At 40.3% G+C, this 15,584-nt stretch overlaps 1 protein-coding gene across 3 annotated transcripts in view; it reads right to left on the reverse strand.

Annotated features, from left to right (window-relative positions):
• Positions 1–14,431, reverse strand: part of mroh1 (maestro heat-like repeat family member 1) — a 23,715-nt gene extending 9,284 nt beyond the window's left edge. The window contains exons 1-28 of one of the 3 annotated variants that reach the window (XM_029451682.1): positions 14,223–14,431; positions 13,343–13,448; positions 12,941–13,086; positions 11,802–11,933; positions 11,531–11,693; positions 10,774–10,872; positions 10,414–10,565; positions 9,567–9,707; positions 9,284–9,376; positions 8,007–8,085; positions 7,499–7,612; positions 7,072–7,145; positions 6,807–6,929; positions 6,389–6,496; positions 6,021–6,165; positions 5,601–5,641; positions 5,000–5,141; positions 4,745–4,797; positions 4,410–4,517; positions 3,845–3,964; positions 3,619–3,741; positions 3,386–3,532; positions 2,573–2,599; positions 1,214–1,336; positions 1,026–1,105; positions 765–906; positions 462–557; positions 143–217 (exon numbers count right to left, since the gene is read on the reverse strand). In XM_029451682.1, the coding sequence (XP_029307542.1) occupies positions 143–217; positions 462–557; positions 765–906; positions 1,026–1,105; positions 1,214–1,336; positions 2,573–2,599; positions 3,386–3,532; positions 3,619–3,741; positions 3,845–3,964; positions 4,410–4,517; positions 4,745–4,797; positions 5,000–5,141; positions 5,601–5,641; positions 6,021–6,165; positions 6,389–6,496; positions 6,807–6,929; positions 7,072–7,145; positions 7,499–7,612; positions 8,007–8,085; positions 9,284–9,376; positions 9,567–9,707; positions 10,414–10,565; positions 10,774–10,872; positions 11,531–11,693; positions 11,802–11,933; positions 12,941–13,086; positions 13,343–13,364 (2,868 nt within the window). In that variant the 5' untranslated portion in view covers positions 13,365–13,448; positions 14,223–14,431. Of the gene's footprint in view, positions 1–142; positions 248–461; positions 558–764; positions 907–1,025; positions 1,106–1,213; positions 1,337–2,572; positions 2,600–3,385; positions 3,533–3,618; positions 3,742–3,844; positions 3,965–4,409; positions 4,518–4,744; positions 4,798–4,999; positions 5,142–5,600; positions 5,642–6,020; positions 6,166–6,388; positions 6,497–6,806; positions 6,930–7,071; positions 7,146–7,498; positions 7,613–8,006; positions 8,086–9,283; positions 9,377–9,566; positions 9,708–10,413; positions 10,566–10,773; positions 10,873–11,530; positions 11,694–11,801; positions 11,934–12,940; positions 13,087–13,342; positions 13,449–14,222 lie in introns of all 3 variants that reach the window. The other 2 variants (XM_029451680.1, XM_029451681.1) reach the window with 2 other exon arrangements.
• Between the last annotated feature and the right edge of the window lie 1,153 nt (positions 14,432–15,584).

Genomic DNA, 15,584 nt, shown 5'->3' on the forward strand with positions numbered 1-15,584 from the left:
TGCATTTACCCAAGTGTAAAAGAATCACTGCAGCCAAAATTAAGATCATTAGTTTCACTGGCCTGTGTCATCAGGAGCTTTTTTTTAAACTACCAGGCAAACATGCAGGTGTGAGTGTGAGTGTGTGTGTGTGTGTGTGTACCTTGACAGTCAGGATATCCAGGTAGTAAGCCAGCATGTGAGCACTAGCTGTGACAGCTCTCTCCCTCTCGTGGTCCTGTTCAGAGCTCAACCATGATTCAATGTGCTGCTCAGGGAAAGTTACAGTTACAGTTTACTGAGGCCTGTTATTATTTTTAATTATACAGCTGAAAAACAAGTAAACTGTATTAACTATTCAGTTTTTTTAAATGTACAGACAAACAGACTAATGCAATGATACCAATATTACAGGTACTTCTTTAATACTATGTTTAGCTAAAGATGAGAAGAGCTGATCAGTGTGAAACACCACGCTTCACCTTGAAGACACTCTGCAGGCCATCAGGCGTGGGATTCTTCGCCAGAACACTTTTCAGCAGCTCCTGCAGTGCAGCCAACGTGTCTTTGTACAGCGCCTGAACATATTTGTTTGAGAACATGAAAGCATTAAAAAAAAATAATAATAATGTTTACAAAGTTTAAAAAGGTTTGTGCATCTCTATAAACCAGAAGGAATGTAAATAGTTAAACTTAGTGATGGTACAAGACAAATATCCAGCAGATCTGGGAAGTAGCACCAACACCCTATGAGTGTGTACACATCTCTGTCTGCCTTACTTCACCTTTCTCTGCTTTGGGTCCAGTATCTCCTCTTCTTTAGTTTTCTCCGGAGTGTGCATCTCAGGTGGCAGAGAGAACACACTGTTCACACAAACCTTCAGCAATTCAAAGCTCTCGTTCTCACCGAGCACAGGGTCCAGAGGCCTGAAGCACTAAAGGTCAAGGATAAAACACTAAGAAATGTGAGAAGCTCCGGTGCACGAATGCAGGGATACCTCCGATTGTTGTGGACCTGTGTGACTAACATTGAAGCTGAAGGATACATTAGGTTGGCATAGGTGGTCATCACAAGATGGCGTACTGGAGTCCTCAATGAATCCGCTGGCTCTGCCTTGATGAAATCCTGAGCAGTGTAGACATAACAGCAGCAAGAGAGATCAGAAAAGTGTTGTTGTATCAGCAATTAAACATTCATGACTTGTGTCACAAACTGAAATGAGCGACTACTGACCAGCATGACGGTGATGAGCTCCTGTTTGCGAGAGAACACGTAGCCTTGTTTCTTCACACACTCACTGATGGCTTTGCCTATGAGCCCAACACTCTGGATCAAACTGAGTTTCATAGTCAGGTCCTGAAATGGGGAGAGACACACGCGTGTATGTCGACAAAATTCACACAACACAAGACAGACAAACGGAATAAATTAAAAAGGGCGTACACCGATCAAAAGACTCAGGTCAAGAGGAAAAGTAGGCTAAATATCAAGAAATTGGATAATTGCATTTTCCAAACAAATTGTCAGGAATGCAAACAACAAGGCCAAGTTGAGCAGATGCCACTACAAACACAATACAAAGTCATTCCAGCATTATAAAACCCAAGCAATCAATAAACTCAGTCCATCAATCACGGTATATTGTAGGTTGATCCTCCATGCCTATGGATGGAGAGAAGTTTGAAATCAGAGTAGTGTGATTAAAGGTTAGAGATTGGTTGAACAGCAAACCCCCTGCAGCCGCTGGTCTTAAGAAGTGACACGAAGAGCTGTTAAAATTTAGTGAGAAATTACAAAAGAGTCAGTGGTGAGGATTTATCCATCAAGCAATGAAGGAAGGACAGAGTGAACGAGATAACCCCCATCTGTTTGCGTCACACAAAAACAACAGTTAGTCAAGCTGACAGCTTACAACTGAAACAAATAATGAAGCTTTGTTGAAAACCAGCTTTATAAAAAGAGACAAATACGGCAACTATAAAATGACTGAATATTTAACAAGAAGCTTTCATTTCATTAAAACATACATAAGTAATGTAGATCATTTAGAAAACTCTTTGCATTATATTTGGGTTCAGAATGGCCAGAGGAAAACACTGAGACTCATAGTACAAACCCTCCACTAACGCTGCCACTGGTTTTACATTAGTGCAACAGTGATAAGCCACCCCAAATCTACAGAAGCTCAGAGCATCAAACACTCCCTGCAGTCTATAAAGGTGACTGAAAATATGTTTTGATATTTTTCCTTAGTGAAATTAGTCATGAGGAAACTCTATTGTAATTGCTGATCAGCCACAGCTCTCAAACAATGTGGAAATGACAAACTTTCAAATAGCCACCTTTCAAGCCAACACGGGGGAGTGTTTGATACTCAAAAGATTTTGGTGGCGTGTCATGTAAAGCTTTCTTTCACTGAGATATTTTGTACTTATAGTGAACTAAATATTTTAGTGAATATCACCACAAGTGTTTAGAAAAGTGGGAAAAATACAAAGAAGAGTAAAGGAGGAGAGCGAGGTAAAAGGGGGGAATGAGGAAAAGTAAAACAGAGAAAACTGAGAGAGAGCCCCAGTATTTCTGCAACAATACCTTTGTCTCTACTTTAATCCCCAGAACCTGTGTGAAATAGAGGTGATAAAGTTATGAGTGCACATACAAATACGTTTACGGTTTGGGCATGTCCAAAGCAAACCTGCCATCAACGTCGGGTTACAACTGACAAGTCTGACGGTGTGTGTGGTTGTTTTGTAGCAGTCTGCCATCACTTTGAGCAAAACTCCATTATTGTTGCTCTCCGTTTGCTCTTGTTGATAAAATCAAAAAGTTCCATTTCCACAAAAATACCAACACATCGCTCTAAGCTCCTCTACCTGACTGAAGCTCGGTGCCTCTCCTCACACCTTTGCACAGCGCGCTGGACACAGGATGAAAACAGGCCCCTAATGTGATGCTGACTCAGCCAAGAAAGACAAACTACCATGGTGTGATGCAACACAACTTTGTCACCATATACTCCCAACCCCCGTCACACACACTAAGTAAATGTGTCAGCGCTAGGCTTAAATTTAGCCCGGTTTCAAAGGAACAAGCTGACAGGCATCAGAGGGTCCATTTCACTGCAATGTTGGGAAAATACACTTGAAGCAAAACATCTGAACTGACACGAATGAAAAAAAGAGTCTTAAAATGAGCTGCCTACTGGCATCCAACTGAGATAATACACGGCACAATACAATGACTCCAGTTAGAATACAGAAAGCTATTGTATCCAACTGGAATACTTTGCATGACAGTCCTTATAGCACAGCTTTTACTACATACTGCAACTCTCTACATGCTAACTATTGGTCTGGAAATCCCCGCATTAATAACAAAGTCATGTTACGTTAGTATTCACATTACCTTGGTATTGAAGTGTTTACTGATGCAGCGAAGGATGTCTTGATCAATGCGGGTCAGTATCTTTTCTGGAGGTGCGTTCAAAGCCACTTGACCATAACACAAGATTAATGTGCTTTTCACCTTCTCTACCTCGACATCGTTACGCTCCTGAGGAAAACAGAAGATTTTAAACATCAATAGTAACACAACCATATCTTCATTTGCAATACAGTGCATTAGGAAAGTTCCTTTACTTTGAGAAGGTTGAAGATGCTCGGTGACTTCTTGAAGGCGTCTGACTTGCCAAACTCTTCCAGCTTGGTCAGAGTTCCCTCTAAATGGCTGTTGGCACACAGACCGACGCCCATTGCAACTCCCTGATAGAGGGACGGAAACCAGAAGTTCAGGTGTGAAACACACAATACCAATCATTGAGAGACGTTTTCTGACACCAGAGCAATCATCATTTGACATCTGTACCTCTCTTTCGATGGCATCATTGTGTCGTGCTGTGAGGAGGATTTCCTGCAGCTGCTTTTTAACCACCTCCTTATTGAAACACTGTTTGAGAGTCACTCCTATACAACGATACAGGAAACTCTAGAGAGTGAAAAATATTCAATGAATTATTGACATACGTGTTCTTTATTGTAATGTAATGTTGTAATGTTTTCTCGTCTATGTTCCTCATCCTACCGTATATATGGCTCTAGGATACAAGAAATACCATTTGTACTAAACACATTTTTCTTAACAATTGACAAAGATGACTTTTTCTTTGTATACAAACAGCACAGTCTCTACACCTCCCCTCTGGTGGGGGTGGGTAAACTGTTCACGTCATGAGCGCTAAAGGATGATTTTAATGAGTTTAGTTATGACCAACGTGAAGCTCTGAATTAGGTTGACTATGTAGCAACTCGACAAACCACAAAACTGTTTTCATTCATTTAATATCACTGGACAAACGTTGGCAACTATACAAAGCAATATCTTGTCATTAGCTCGCTCTTGATTTGTGGGTGAAAAAGCTGAAAGCACTGACCTTCTCCTCTAAGGAGTTGTTGTACGTGGAGAGGTATCTTGTTGCCTCAGCTGCCAACTGACACACCCACTTGTCCTCATCAATAGTAGCCAGGGTTTTAGACAAGAGCTGAGCACAAGAATTTAGACACTTCAGTAAAGCGATCGAGTGAATTTTTCACTAGACAAAATAATGTGGGGAATTATTCATCTAATATGGGATGATACAAAACAAATAGTTACATTTCTTTCTATTATCACAACATTTGGGTTTTATTTAAATGCCAGACACTGACACGGTTATGATGTGAATGAGATAATATTCCCATATTCTGTATATACTGCAGACCAGCACACCTTCAGCAACTTTTCATCCCAGTGCTTCTTATCCAGGCTCTCTGCCGTTGACTCTGGAAACAACAAAAGCACTCAGATTACTCTCACACTACATTACACTAGAGGAGGAAAATACTGTACAAAAAGGACCCAATACACCATGCACCCTACAAATGTCCAAAGGATGTGAACGAAGCAGAGCAAGTGTCCACGTCAGGAAAGCGAGGCTTCCTCCAATAAATACATAGAAAAGATTATGTTCACGTGTTTCCATACCCTCCAGCATTGAAAGCAGAGGCGGTATCTCTTTCTCCCAGAGTATCTCTGTATTGGGGTGGATGTTGATACTGAGGATTTGAAGGAGAGAGAGGGACGGAGCTCCATGACCTCTGCTACTGAACGGGAACGCTGCATTCACCTGTAACACACACCAGGACACAAACACATGTAGACACACAGGTACCAGTCAGGGATGTTATAAATAACAAAGTACCTTTTTCTTATTTAAGCAAGTAAATAAGATAATTGTGTTCCTCTTTACATCCCTACTTCATGTTGAAAATACATTAAGAACAGCTCAAAATATGTATATAATAATGATACAAGTCCCAGTTTGTGACTGAAACATTAAAAAGGGAAAATCAGACTTGACAACTGATTATTTGACAAATAATTTGTTAAATCAATGCGCTGCAATTCATAAATTATACCCAATTACAATGCATTTCCCCAGCTGTTATCAGACTGTAAGTTCAGAGAGTCTTTAGTTCATACTCTAGACACAACATGAATGAAGTTTAGTCAATGCTTTTAGCACAGTGGCCTGAGTTTGGCTTTGGCTCCATCTTTGGCTTTCTTACGAGTTAGATTTACTCACCAGCAGTCTGACCATTAGTGTTTGAGGAGAGGGCAGATTGACTGGAGAGAGAGATCACACACATTTAGCTTGATGTGGATCATGCAGAACAATAACAAAGCTCAAATTAAAATAGCAAAGTTCGATGCTTAATGATCTCACACACACACACACACACACACACACACACACACACACACACACACACACACACACACACACACACACACACACACACACACACACACACACACACACACACACACACACACACACACACACACACACACACACACACACACACACACACACACACACAGCTTTTATCCGTGAGATTTTATGGACCAAACATTAAATGGAGAAAATAACAGGCAGATTATGAGATAATGACATAATCATTAGTTGCAGCGCTACAGTAGATGCACATTAATATCCTGTTACCTTCCAGTGTAAAGTCTATGTTGAAGCTGGGCTCCTGGTTATTTTTTTTCTTGTTGCCCAGCACTATGAGACTCTTACACAGAGGAGTGGTGGCATTGCTGAACTGTGAAGGGGTCAGATAGTACAGCAGCTTTGGCCACAGCACCTACAGTCAACAAAATACACGTGTTAAGTTTCTGACCAAATGTTAATCTACCCAACACACACAATGTACAACAACTGCTGTTCATTTAACCTCCACTAATATGTTTTAAAGCTAAAGCTTCACAAACACGCAACTGTATTGAAAGAAACACCTGAAGCAACTTCAGCAGTTAAATGATTTTGGGAACAAGGATGAATCAGTCCGTCGGAGATAGTCTACGTACATCAGCTAGTTGTCCAACAGTGGTGGTCAGGAGGTGAAGAGTGTTGTCACACATCGTCCTCAGTGCCTCATTCGTCACCTCCTCTGGATCTGTGGGCTTCTGGCCTCGCTGGAGACACAGAAACAATCACACATGGATAAATGTTTTATATTCTACCCTCCCAGATGTTCTCCTGTAATGCTAAAGGGTTTCAAGTTTGAACAACTTGATTTGCAAGCCCGGTCTACAACTTCTTATAAAAGGCTGCAGCTTCAGCGAATATGTAACCTCTGTGCTCCACATCATCTGTAGCACCGATGACTTATTGTTTATCTTGAATATTGTCCATCACTGAAGCTATTATAATCACACAGCCACATACACAAGAACATACAGGAATAAAATGAGAAAAAAAAAAAAAAGTAAACCGAAGTTGTACCCGATATGCGTCAGGTAGGGCGCAGTGTTGAACGATGAATCGAACCAGTAGCTCCCCTCCCTCTAACTCCAGGTAGCCGTGATGAGCCATCGCACTGATCACCTGGACCACACGCTTCTTCACCTGACACAGACAGAGTCAGAGTGTCATGATTATCTGAACAACACACATATTAAGGAAACACTATACTGTTGTTTATAGAAAAAGCCTATTTCTTTGTGATGAAGCAGAAGAGTCACAGTGTGTGTGTCTACATGTGTGTTACCTTGTTGCTGTGGTCAGCCATTAGATGTCTGATGCTGGCCAGAATCAGCAGCTTCTTACTCTCCATTGTGGAAGCTGCAATAACACATGAAGACACACACACACACACACACACAATTAACTAGATAAGAACATATTAATGGATAAATACGCAGGATTATGTAGTCTATGACTTTGATAGCGTGGGACAGATAAGTGTGTATGGGAAGCATGTGTCCCTTTAAGGCTGTACCAAATGTCTATTTCTTTTTTAAACTTCAAAAAACTTCCAATGAGATATTTAAATATGGCTTTGAATGTCTGTCGTCAAATAAAAAAAATCCTTGATAAAGCGAGTCGATCGGAATAAATTAGTTGCTCTTTTATTTTATTAAATCAGGAGTAGTAAAAATGTTGTTTTTTGAAAGGCTAAAAGGGAGATTTCTCACTGCTGGAGTTGATGAGGTGACGAAGGACAGCCAGGGAACCCATCCTGTTTCGCTCATTACTGTTCTCCAACTTCTGAAGAACACACATGACCAGCCGGTCTGGGAAGGAGTTCGCTAGAGGGAGATGAGAAAGAAAGAAAGAAATTCAAATGTAAAATCTATAAATTGTCACATGAATCCAAAAACAAGGACACAACACAGGAAAGACAAGCAAGACAAGAGAGAAGGGGAGAGAAGTAGACCATGTGTCACAGTTAACATGATTATGTAGTGTTGCACGTCTGGCTCACTAATGGCTGATCACATTACTGATCTTGTGACTCCATAGAACTAAAACAGATAGAAAGGCTGTTGGACAACATGCAGCTATTACCACACACTTCACTTAGTCACCAAAGACTTTCTTACACAACGGTCTTCACAATTTGCAGTATTTACTGTATTGACAACGAAGAACACGTTTAACATACAGACACACACACAAGCACAAACTGAAGAGCTTCACTACCTAGTAAGCTGAAGCAGCGCAGGACCTCGTTGTGGTTCTTGATAGTAGGAGGGTTACTGTAGTCGACAGGCGCAGACACCTGGGGGGGAGAAAGGAGATGTTACAGTTCTCTGTGATGCCATGGGCCATCTTGTGTCATCCCTCAAACACTGTTATGTGCCATGATGTGACTTCTGCTGAGCACTCACATTGTAGTTACATGGGGAAATTAAAAGTTTATTCAAAATCAACAGAAATGTGGAGATTTCTACCCACTCGGATGTAAAAATAATAACGAGGAGAAAAATAATAGTATGGTTGGTAACGGCAGTTTGCAGTGACTATTATTTGATTGTCCAAAGGCGTGGCTGACATGCTCTTTTTTAAACACATGAAAAGTTTCTTTACAACCACAGTGTCTTACTTTAGGTAAGCTTTTCAACGGAGACATTTGTTAAGAACCACATTTTTCAAAGCCACTTTTTTAATTCTGACAACAACTTGTGTTTTCAAGCAGCTAATTCAGACCTGCTGAACTTCTGTCGACTTCAGCTACACACATGCAAAGTTTAGTGTTTACAAACAAAGATTTTGTGTAAGATCATGGCGACAGGATTGCTAACTGTGGTGAAAGGTACAGCTGCTGTGACATTCTGGTGAAATACTCTAACCAGACAATCCAGATCAGAAACACACATATCCATGGCAGAGTCCATCTTAAAATGTTGCAACAGTCGAGGCATAGGGCCAACTGAGGCACAAGGTAATGGAAACATCTGACTACAGTGACTGACAGTCATTTGATACATGTAAAGAAAGCAGCATAAGGTGAATATAAGATGCATCTATTTAGACGCTGATTGTGGTTTATGTGGGGAACCGTTCTGTCACTAAGCAGGAAGACTGAGGCACAATCACTGTATTACAGTTTGTGTGACAGAGATATAGTCTTGTGATAGACAGGGCTGTTGGGAACCAGGAACTGACAGCTGTCAGACCAGACAGATCCAGATGAAGTGAATATAATGTAGTACAGTCTTTTATGCTTGTGGTTTGCTCCAGGCCACTCCCACTGCTCTTTTGTTCCCTTCAACTTGAAAACAACCAACAAATGAACAGAGAAAACACATCCTGCAACAAAAAGGTCTCTCACGTTAATGGACTTTTTGGATGATAGTATTGATTATACAACATAATTCCTGCAAAGTTCCACTTTTTTTATGAACATCTGTGTCATGTGTCAGTCACCTGGTTCACTCAAGGTTAAAGATGCAGTGTTTCATTTAGTTCATATGTACCTGTTGATGAAGTGCAAAGAGTAGACTGTCCAGTTGTGCCTCCAGCACCCTGCTGCCCATGCTGACAGAAGCATCAAGCACTTGGCACAGACTCTGAGTAGAGGCAGAAAAATAAAGAACTAAATGAAATTGACAGAAAATGAGATTAATCCCTATTTTCTGTTTTTTTTAAAGAGACAGTATAGAGGGAAAGTGGCGGTCTACTGTTTGTTAACACAAATGATGCATGTAACAAAATCCATAATAAACAGTCCACTGCACTCATGCTGCAGCCCATACCCACCTTGCTAATGACATAGTGCTCGTTGTTTTTCTTGTACAGGGACAGGATGGCAGGAAGGAGTTTAGGAATCTGCTCCTCCAGTTTATCGCTGGCCATCAGATGGCACATAGAGCCCACCGCCTCAGCTACTGTGAGCCTCAACTGGAGCACAGAGACAGAACGACAGGCTGTCAGGGGGCAGGCATGACAGAGATTATGTGGCGTAGATTCACTAACTTGTAACATCAACTAGATGCGTGTAGATAGGGAAGAAATAAAAAGGGGAACAGGTGGAAGAACAAAAAGTAAAAAGATTAAGTGATTATAGCAAATGTTCTGTCACTGTATAAAATCCTTCTGAGATTGTTTTCCAGAGTTTGTTTGTTTGTACTGGAATCTTTGTTTGCATAGTGTGTAAAAATAGTATACAGCCGTTGAATCAGTCAGATACATATATAAGATAACATAATATAACCCCTAGCAGAGGTTGTTACAGGACATTCTTGTTGTAAAAAACGTGTTTTTAAGTAATTAAGTTGTTCCTCCACGGCTTATTTTGGACTTTACACGCTTTATGTCTACTTTACTCACGCTGAAGATGTGTGTGTGTGTGTGTGTGTGTGTGTGTGTGTGTGTGTGTGTGTGTGTGACGTTCCTGTCTGTGCGCAAAGTAAAACCATAACGCGACACATGTGTGTCCTGGATAGCTGAATCACATGTTGTGTCATTTTTTGGTTTCACCCTGCAGTACTTGTTTCAAAGTATGTCTTCTGGACTGCCATCATCATCATCTTTGTATCCAAAACTCAAAATGTCAAAGTATTGAGTATCTCAAAGTATTAAGTATTACAGCCTACAGTCACCTTACCTTAGACTCCCTGCTTTGTAACCAATTACTAAAGAGGATGTCGAAAGCAGCGTAGATTTCACTGGAGAACGTGTCTTTTCTGACTGTGGGATCTGGAGCTTTGTCCAGGTTGGCGAGGTACTCCAAGATACTGTCGCTGAAGTGACACAGAGCTGCAGGGAGAGAAACAAAACAGAGGGAAATGAGAAAGAGTAGAAAACCATGCGATGACAAAACTGTAAGAAAGAATAAGGGGAAAATTGCATAATTTGAAATGTAATGTTTTTGGAGGTAAATAGCTGGTGTTAGTGTTTCAAGCTTAAAATACTTAAACAATAATGACAATTATTAACAAAAAAAGATGTGTAGGGAGGTTCTTACCAGAAGAGAAGACCCACTTCATGTTGTCCTGTTTGGCCATGCTCAACATGGGTAACATGGTGCCCAGAATAGCATTGAGGAAGGGTACCATGCCATAAACTAGAAAACAAGGAAGAATACAACATTAATGTAAAGCAGGGAGACATACACTGTAATGCAGTGATAATATACAAACATTAAAAGAAAAGCATGGACGAAAATGTGCATCTCTGTACTGGTCAATGATTTACAGCCACTAAAACTGGCTTTAGTTTGTACTTCCTCTGAAATGTATGTGCTATTCAACATAAATCATAAACCTAATTGGCTCAGTCAGTAGGGACTCAAAATCCTCAATTTCCAAATCCAACTCTGTGGAAACAAAGAACAGCTATTCAGAAACTGGCAACACACAATGACCAGAGGGCTGCTGGGAATGTTTTCATTTAATATTTACTAATCTAGTATCTGCTCAAACCAAGTCCTGATTCGGTATCTATATTTATTAACACATTAAAGATTTAAATGCACCTACATGAATATCTGTTTGAGTCTGAAACTAATGCTGTAGCAGGAAGGTTTGCTTCTATACAAACATACTTTGGTGGTGTGCAAACATTTTGGCCTACAAATGATGTTTTTAGACAGGTTTGACAGGTTTATGCCTTTCCTAACTCTCATTGCCTTGTGTGTGTGTGTGTGTGTGTGTGTGTGTGTGTGTGTGTGTGTGTGTGTGTGTGTGTGTGTGTGTGTGTGTGTGTGTGTGTTATTTTCTTACCATTGGAGTCAGAAAGGTTGGCTAGTGTCTGGACCACAAAGAAGTGAGGTAAGAGCCCCGGCTGAAACTTGCTTAGTATCTCCTCCATGATGTCATTGATATGCTTATTACCCACCGCAACCAAAATATTACTGGCTGCCTGCTGCCAATCGGGGATGACCTCCTGAGAGAAACAGGAAGACAGAGAAAATGGTGAAGAACATCAATTATCATCTGCCCTCTGCAATTATTATTATTATTTTTTTTTTATAATTAACGGCTCATATTTTACCTTTGATCGTGTCATCTCATCTGAAGCCAAGGAGATGATACTCTTTATCCTGGGGTGACTGATCTGCTCTATCCTGCAGCCCACAATCAGCTCAATAGTCTGAAGGATCACAACTCTGTGGCTCACGACCAACTAGAGGAGGGGGCGGAGAAGAAGGGGAAAAAGGGAAGGAATGACAGTAAAGAGCATATTTAAAACACATAATCAAAACAAAATGTAATACTAATGATTACATTCAACAAATTAAATAGCACATTCAACACCATGTTGTACGATGTCACTGAGGTTTCCCCAAGACATTTCCTCAGTGTATCATCAGATAATCAGTCAGGGGCTGAGACTGGATGATAAGCTCAGACAGACAAGCTGAGTCAGGGATCTAGGGGGACATTTCTAAGGAGCAAATATGTTACAAGTAAAAAACAAACTGAATTACTGATAGTTTTTAGACACTAATTCAGTCACATGTGTGTGTGTCATATTATATCTCAAAAGTAACATAGTACATCTTCTGGAAAATAAATTGACAAAAAATGTACTTTTAAGTACTGTGTATTTTTAAGTTTTAGACTGTTGGTATAACTTTAGGTAATTGTGATGGGCCTGCAATCAGTTAAACTAGGCTGAAAATCAGACTCTGTGACAGAAATGTAGTATAAATACACAATGTTTACATCTTGTAATGTGTGAAACCAAACCACACGTTAGGGACTCTGAGAGGCCCTTTTAGTGTGACCAGATTCAGCAGGGGCTGACAAATCTTTAATAAAACCACAAACATTTGCATCATAGAGGTAGTACTTTTTAGTGTTGAATGTTTAACATGGGGGAACTTCCCCTGCAGCTTCCACACTAATGTGTACAGTCTGATCACACAGTGCAGTCACAGCAACTGAGCACTTCATGCAACTGTGAGGTGTTCTTAGCTAGTTTTGACACAACACCAATAGTAACACCAGCACTAAAGGCAGAGCTAAATTGTAGTATTAGCTTGGTCATGTACAGTAGTCACGGTTATCTGGCTCTGTTGGCAAGGGCTACAAGAGTGTGTACTGATAGTTAGTTCCACTGGTTACCACGGTATGTTGTAGGCTGACACTCTGAGAGTTGTGAAATAGAGGTGTTTCCTGGGGTTTTACCTTTGGGTGTTTCAGAAGGTAGTCCTGACACATGGCTAACACTCGGTCTGGCTGCTGTTTTCCCAGGGTCAACATCGACTTCCTGACCTGTTCCTGGACCTCTGAGTCTTTATCAGTGGCCGCATCTAGAAGAGCCAGGGTCACCTCTAGAGGGAAAACACCACAGAACAAAGACAAATCTGAGTAGGAAGATCCAAATGCAGAAATAAGAGAGAAATGGAGTCAACACAAACGGCTAGACAAAGCTTGAGACACAAGTGCAGCAAAACCTTTGGCTACCTGAAAAGAAATCTGAGGAAAATATGCATGGCTTACAGTTCAGATCAAATCAGAGCACATGCATTACTCTAGCTGAATAGAGGCAGACATTAAAACTAATTGAGAGAGAAGACAAGAGCTCACGTTCCACATCCGTGTCGTCCATGGTGGACAGCAAGAGGGCTGGCTTCCTGGAGCCTGTGGCCGAGTATGTGGCTTCCCTTCTTGGGTACAGATGGACAGAGGCTGCCTGGAGTTAAGGAACATAATATGAAATGTGAATATAAAGTGAAAATTAAAGTAATATATATTGGCAGTGGTTCTACAGACTGCAATGTTCTTATTTTCATTGAAAATATGTTTTGATCTTTTAAAATGAGAATGTTCTTATACCAGGAACAAATGATGCCCGTATAGTTGTGTAGATCAAACTAGAAAAATGGTTTTGGTTGTAACGACATAGCACAGGCTTCATGGTGTTTCTCTGACTGTCACCTAGAACCAGACTGACTAACATGCCAGCAGACAAGACAGATGAAGATGGGTTACAGTTGAGAAATTACAGCTTCACTGAAGCAACATTTTTGAGACAAGATTTTTGCTGTCAACCAAAAGCTAACGTAGTATATTTGGATTAACTGAATTGGCTTTAAAATGGCACTTTAACTTCCGCTGTCAACGCGTCAGCTACCTGTCCGGTCCACTCCTTCACCTACTGACGCCACCGCCAACTAAAACGAGTACGAAGTATCTAATCTATCTAACAGCAACTCATCGTAGCAAAGCTTCATTTAAATGATACGTTAAACTAACAACGGCTTGCGGTGTTAGCCGAGTACAACTCTTAGTGTCATGTATTTTGTAGCTGGTGTTATAGTTCAATATCTGGCTTTAACCTGCTTGGGTCTGATGCTGCAGACACGTTAGCATGCTAACCTAGCAGCTGCTGCTACGGAAGAGCCGAGAGCCGCCACACATCACAGACTGAAGGGAAACAACAGCTTTGCTAATAAGACTAACTTACCAAATCCCAGTGAGCGTCGGCTGAATAAGTCCCTCTCACGACTGCTTCTTATGTCGGTTTAAAGCCAAAGTCTCCCCTGTCAGAGGCACAGTGCGTGCTGTCGCTGTGTGTCTTTCTGTCACTGCAGGTGTAAACACGCCTGGTCATGTGCTTCTGGTCAGCAGGAACGTCTCAGGCAGGGGGCGTGTCCAAACAGTCCCAGCACGGAGGCACATAGAGCTGCTACTCGACATCTATCTCCACTGTTACTCTCTGCTTTACTTCAGCACAGGACTGCTTTATGGAGAATGCTATGCAGGACTCAACTTTGTAATCAAGTTATTTTTTCTCGTGGTATGTGTCACATGTCTCTGTGTAACAGCCATTACCGATTCAACCAGGTTTCATTCTGGCACAAGTGAGCAGTGCTGAACAAAGTATTGAGATACTTTAATTGAGTAAAGGTACTGAATGTAAAATACTCCATTACATGTTTAAAAATGTTACTGATTAAAACAGAAGTAGTAGCTAAATGTATTTGAAGTATCAAATTAAAGGTACTTATCTGGAAACCTCTTATTTAATTTCATAGAAATACTGATACCCTACTCTAACATAAGACAACTATCTAATAGTTTCTTCTAAAATGATCACAAAAGTATCACATTTGAGACAAGAATGACATTGAGAGAACTGCCTAAGTGTAAGCATACTTTTGATTTACAGAGGTGGGGTAAGGGGGAGGGAGAACATAATTTGTCCTTGTCATTTCTACTTAAAGAGGAAAACTAATAAACATTGTTTACAAAAATATGGTACTTATTATACATAAATATGGTCTGTGAGAATAAATTATTATCATAAGGATTGTAATTTAAGGATTATTATTATCACAATGATTGTTGAGATGGATGCATTCATGTTTAAGCAGCATTTTTAATGCAGGTAGGTCGTAGGAACTTGGTATTACTTTATTTGAGCTGGATTGTTTAAACTGCAACAATCCATCATATTGTATAATCTCATTACACAAAGATTATAATAAACAAGGTATGATACATTAAGTATTAAGTAGAAAGAACAGTATTCCTTCTGAAAGTTGAAGTATAGTAGCTTAAAATTAAATTACTTAAGTACAATACCTACACATTGCATTTAGTCAATGTTTTATAATGTGCAGTTCATTCAAACAGATGTTTTTTATGAAAGTACTGAATGATAAAATGTGTCCCGCACCCGTCACCTTTAGAGTCTCAGTCTTTAATGACATTCGGACTCAGCGATGACATCTCTGTGAAATTTAGAATTCAAGTTCAATGTTCAAATTTAGTGTGAATCATCAAAATACAGTTAAACGAAACAATCCCAGCTATCATTCATCAC

This window comes from Cottoperca gobio, chromosome 16 (assembly GCF_900634415.1).
Source record: "Cottoperca gobio chromosome 16, fCotGob3.1, whole genome shotgun sequence".
Classification (NCBI taxonomy): Eukaryota; Metazoa; Chordata; class Actinopteri; order Perciformes; family Bovichtidae; genus Cottoperca; species Cottoperca gobio.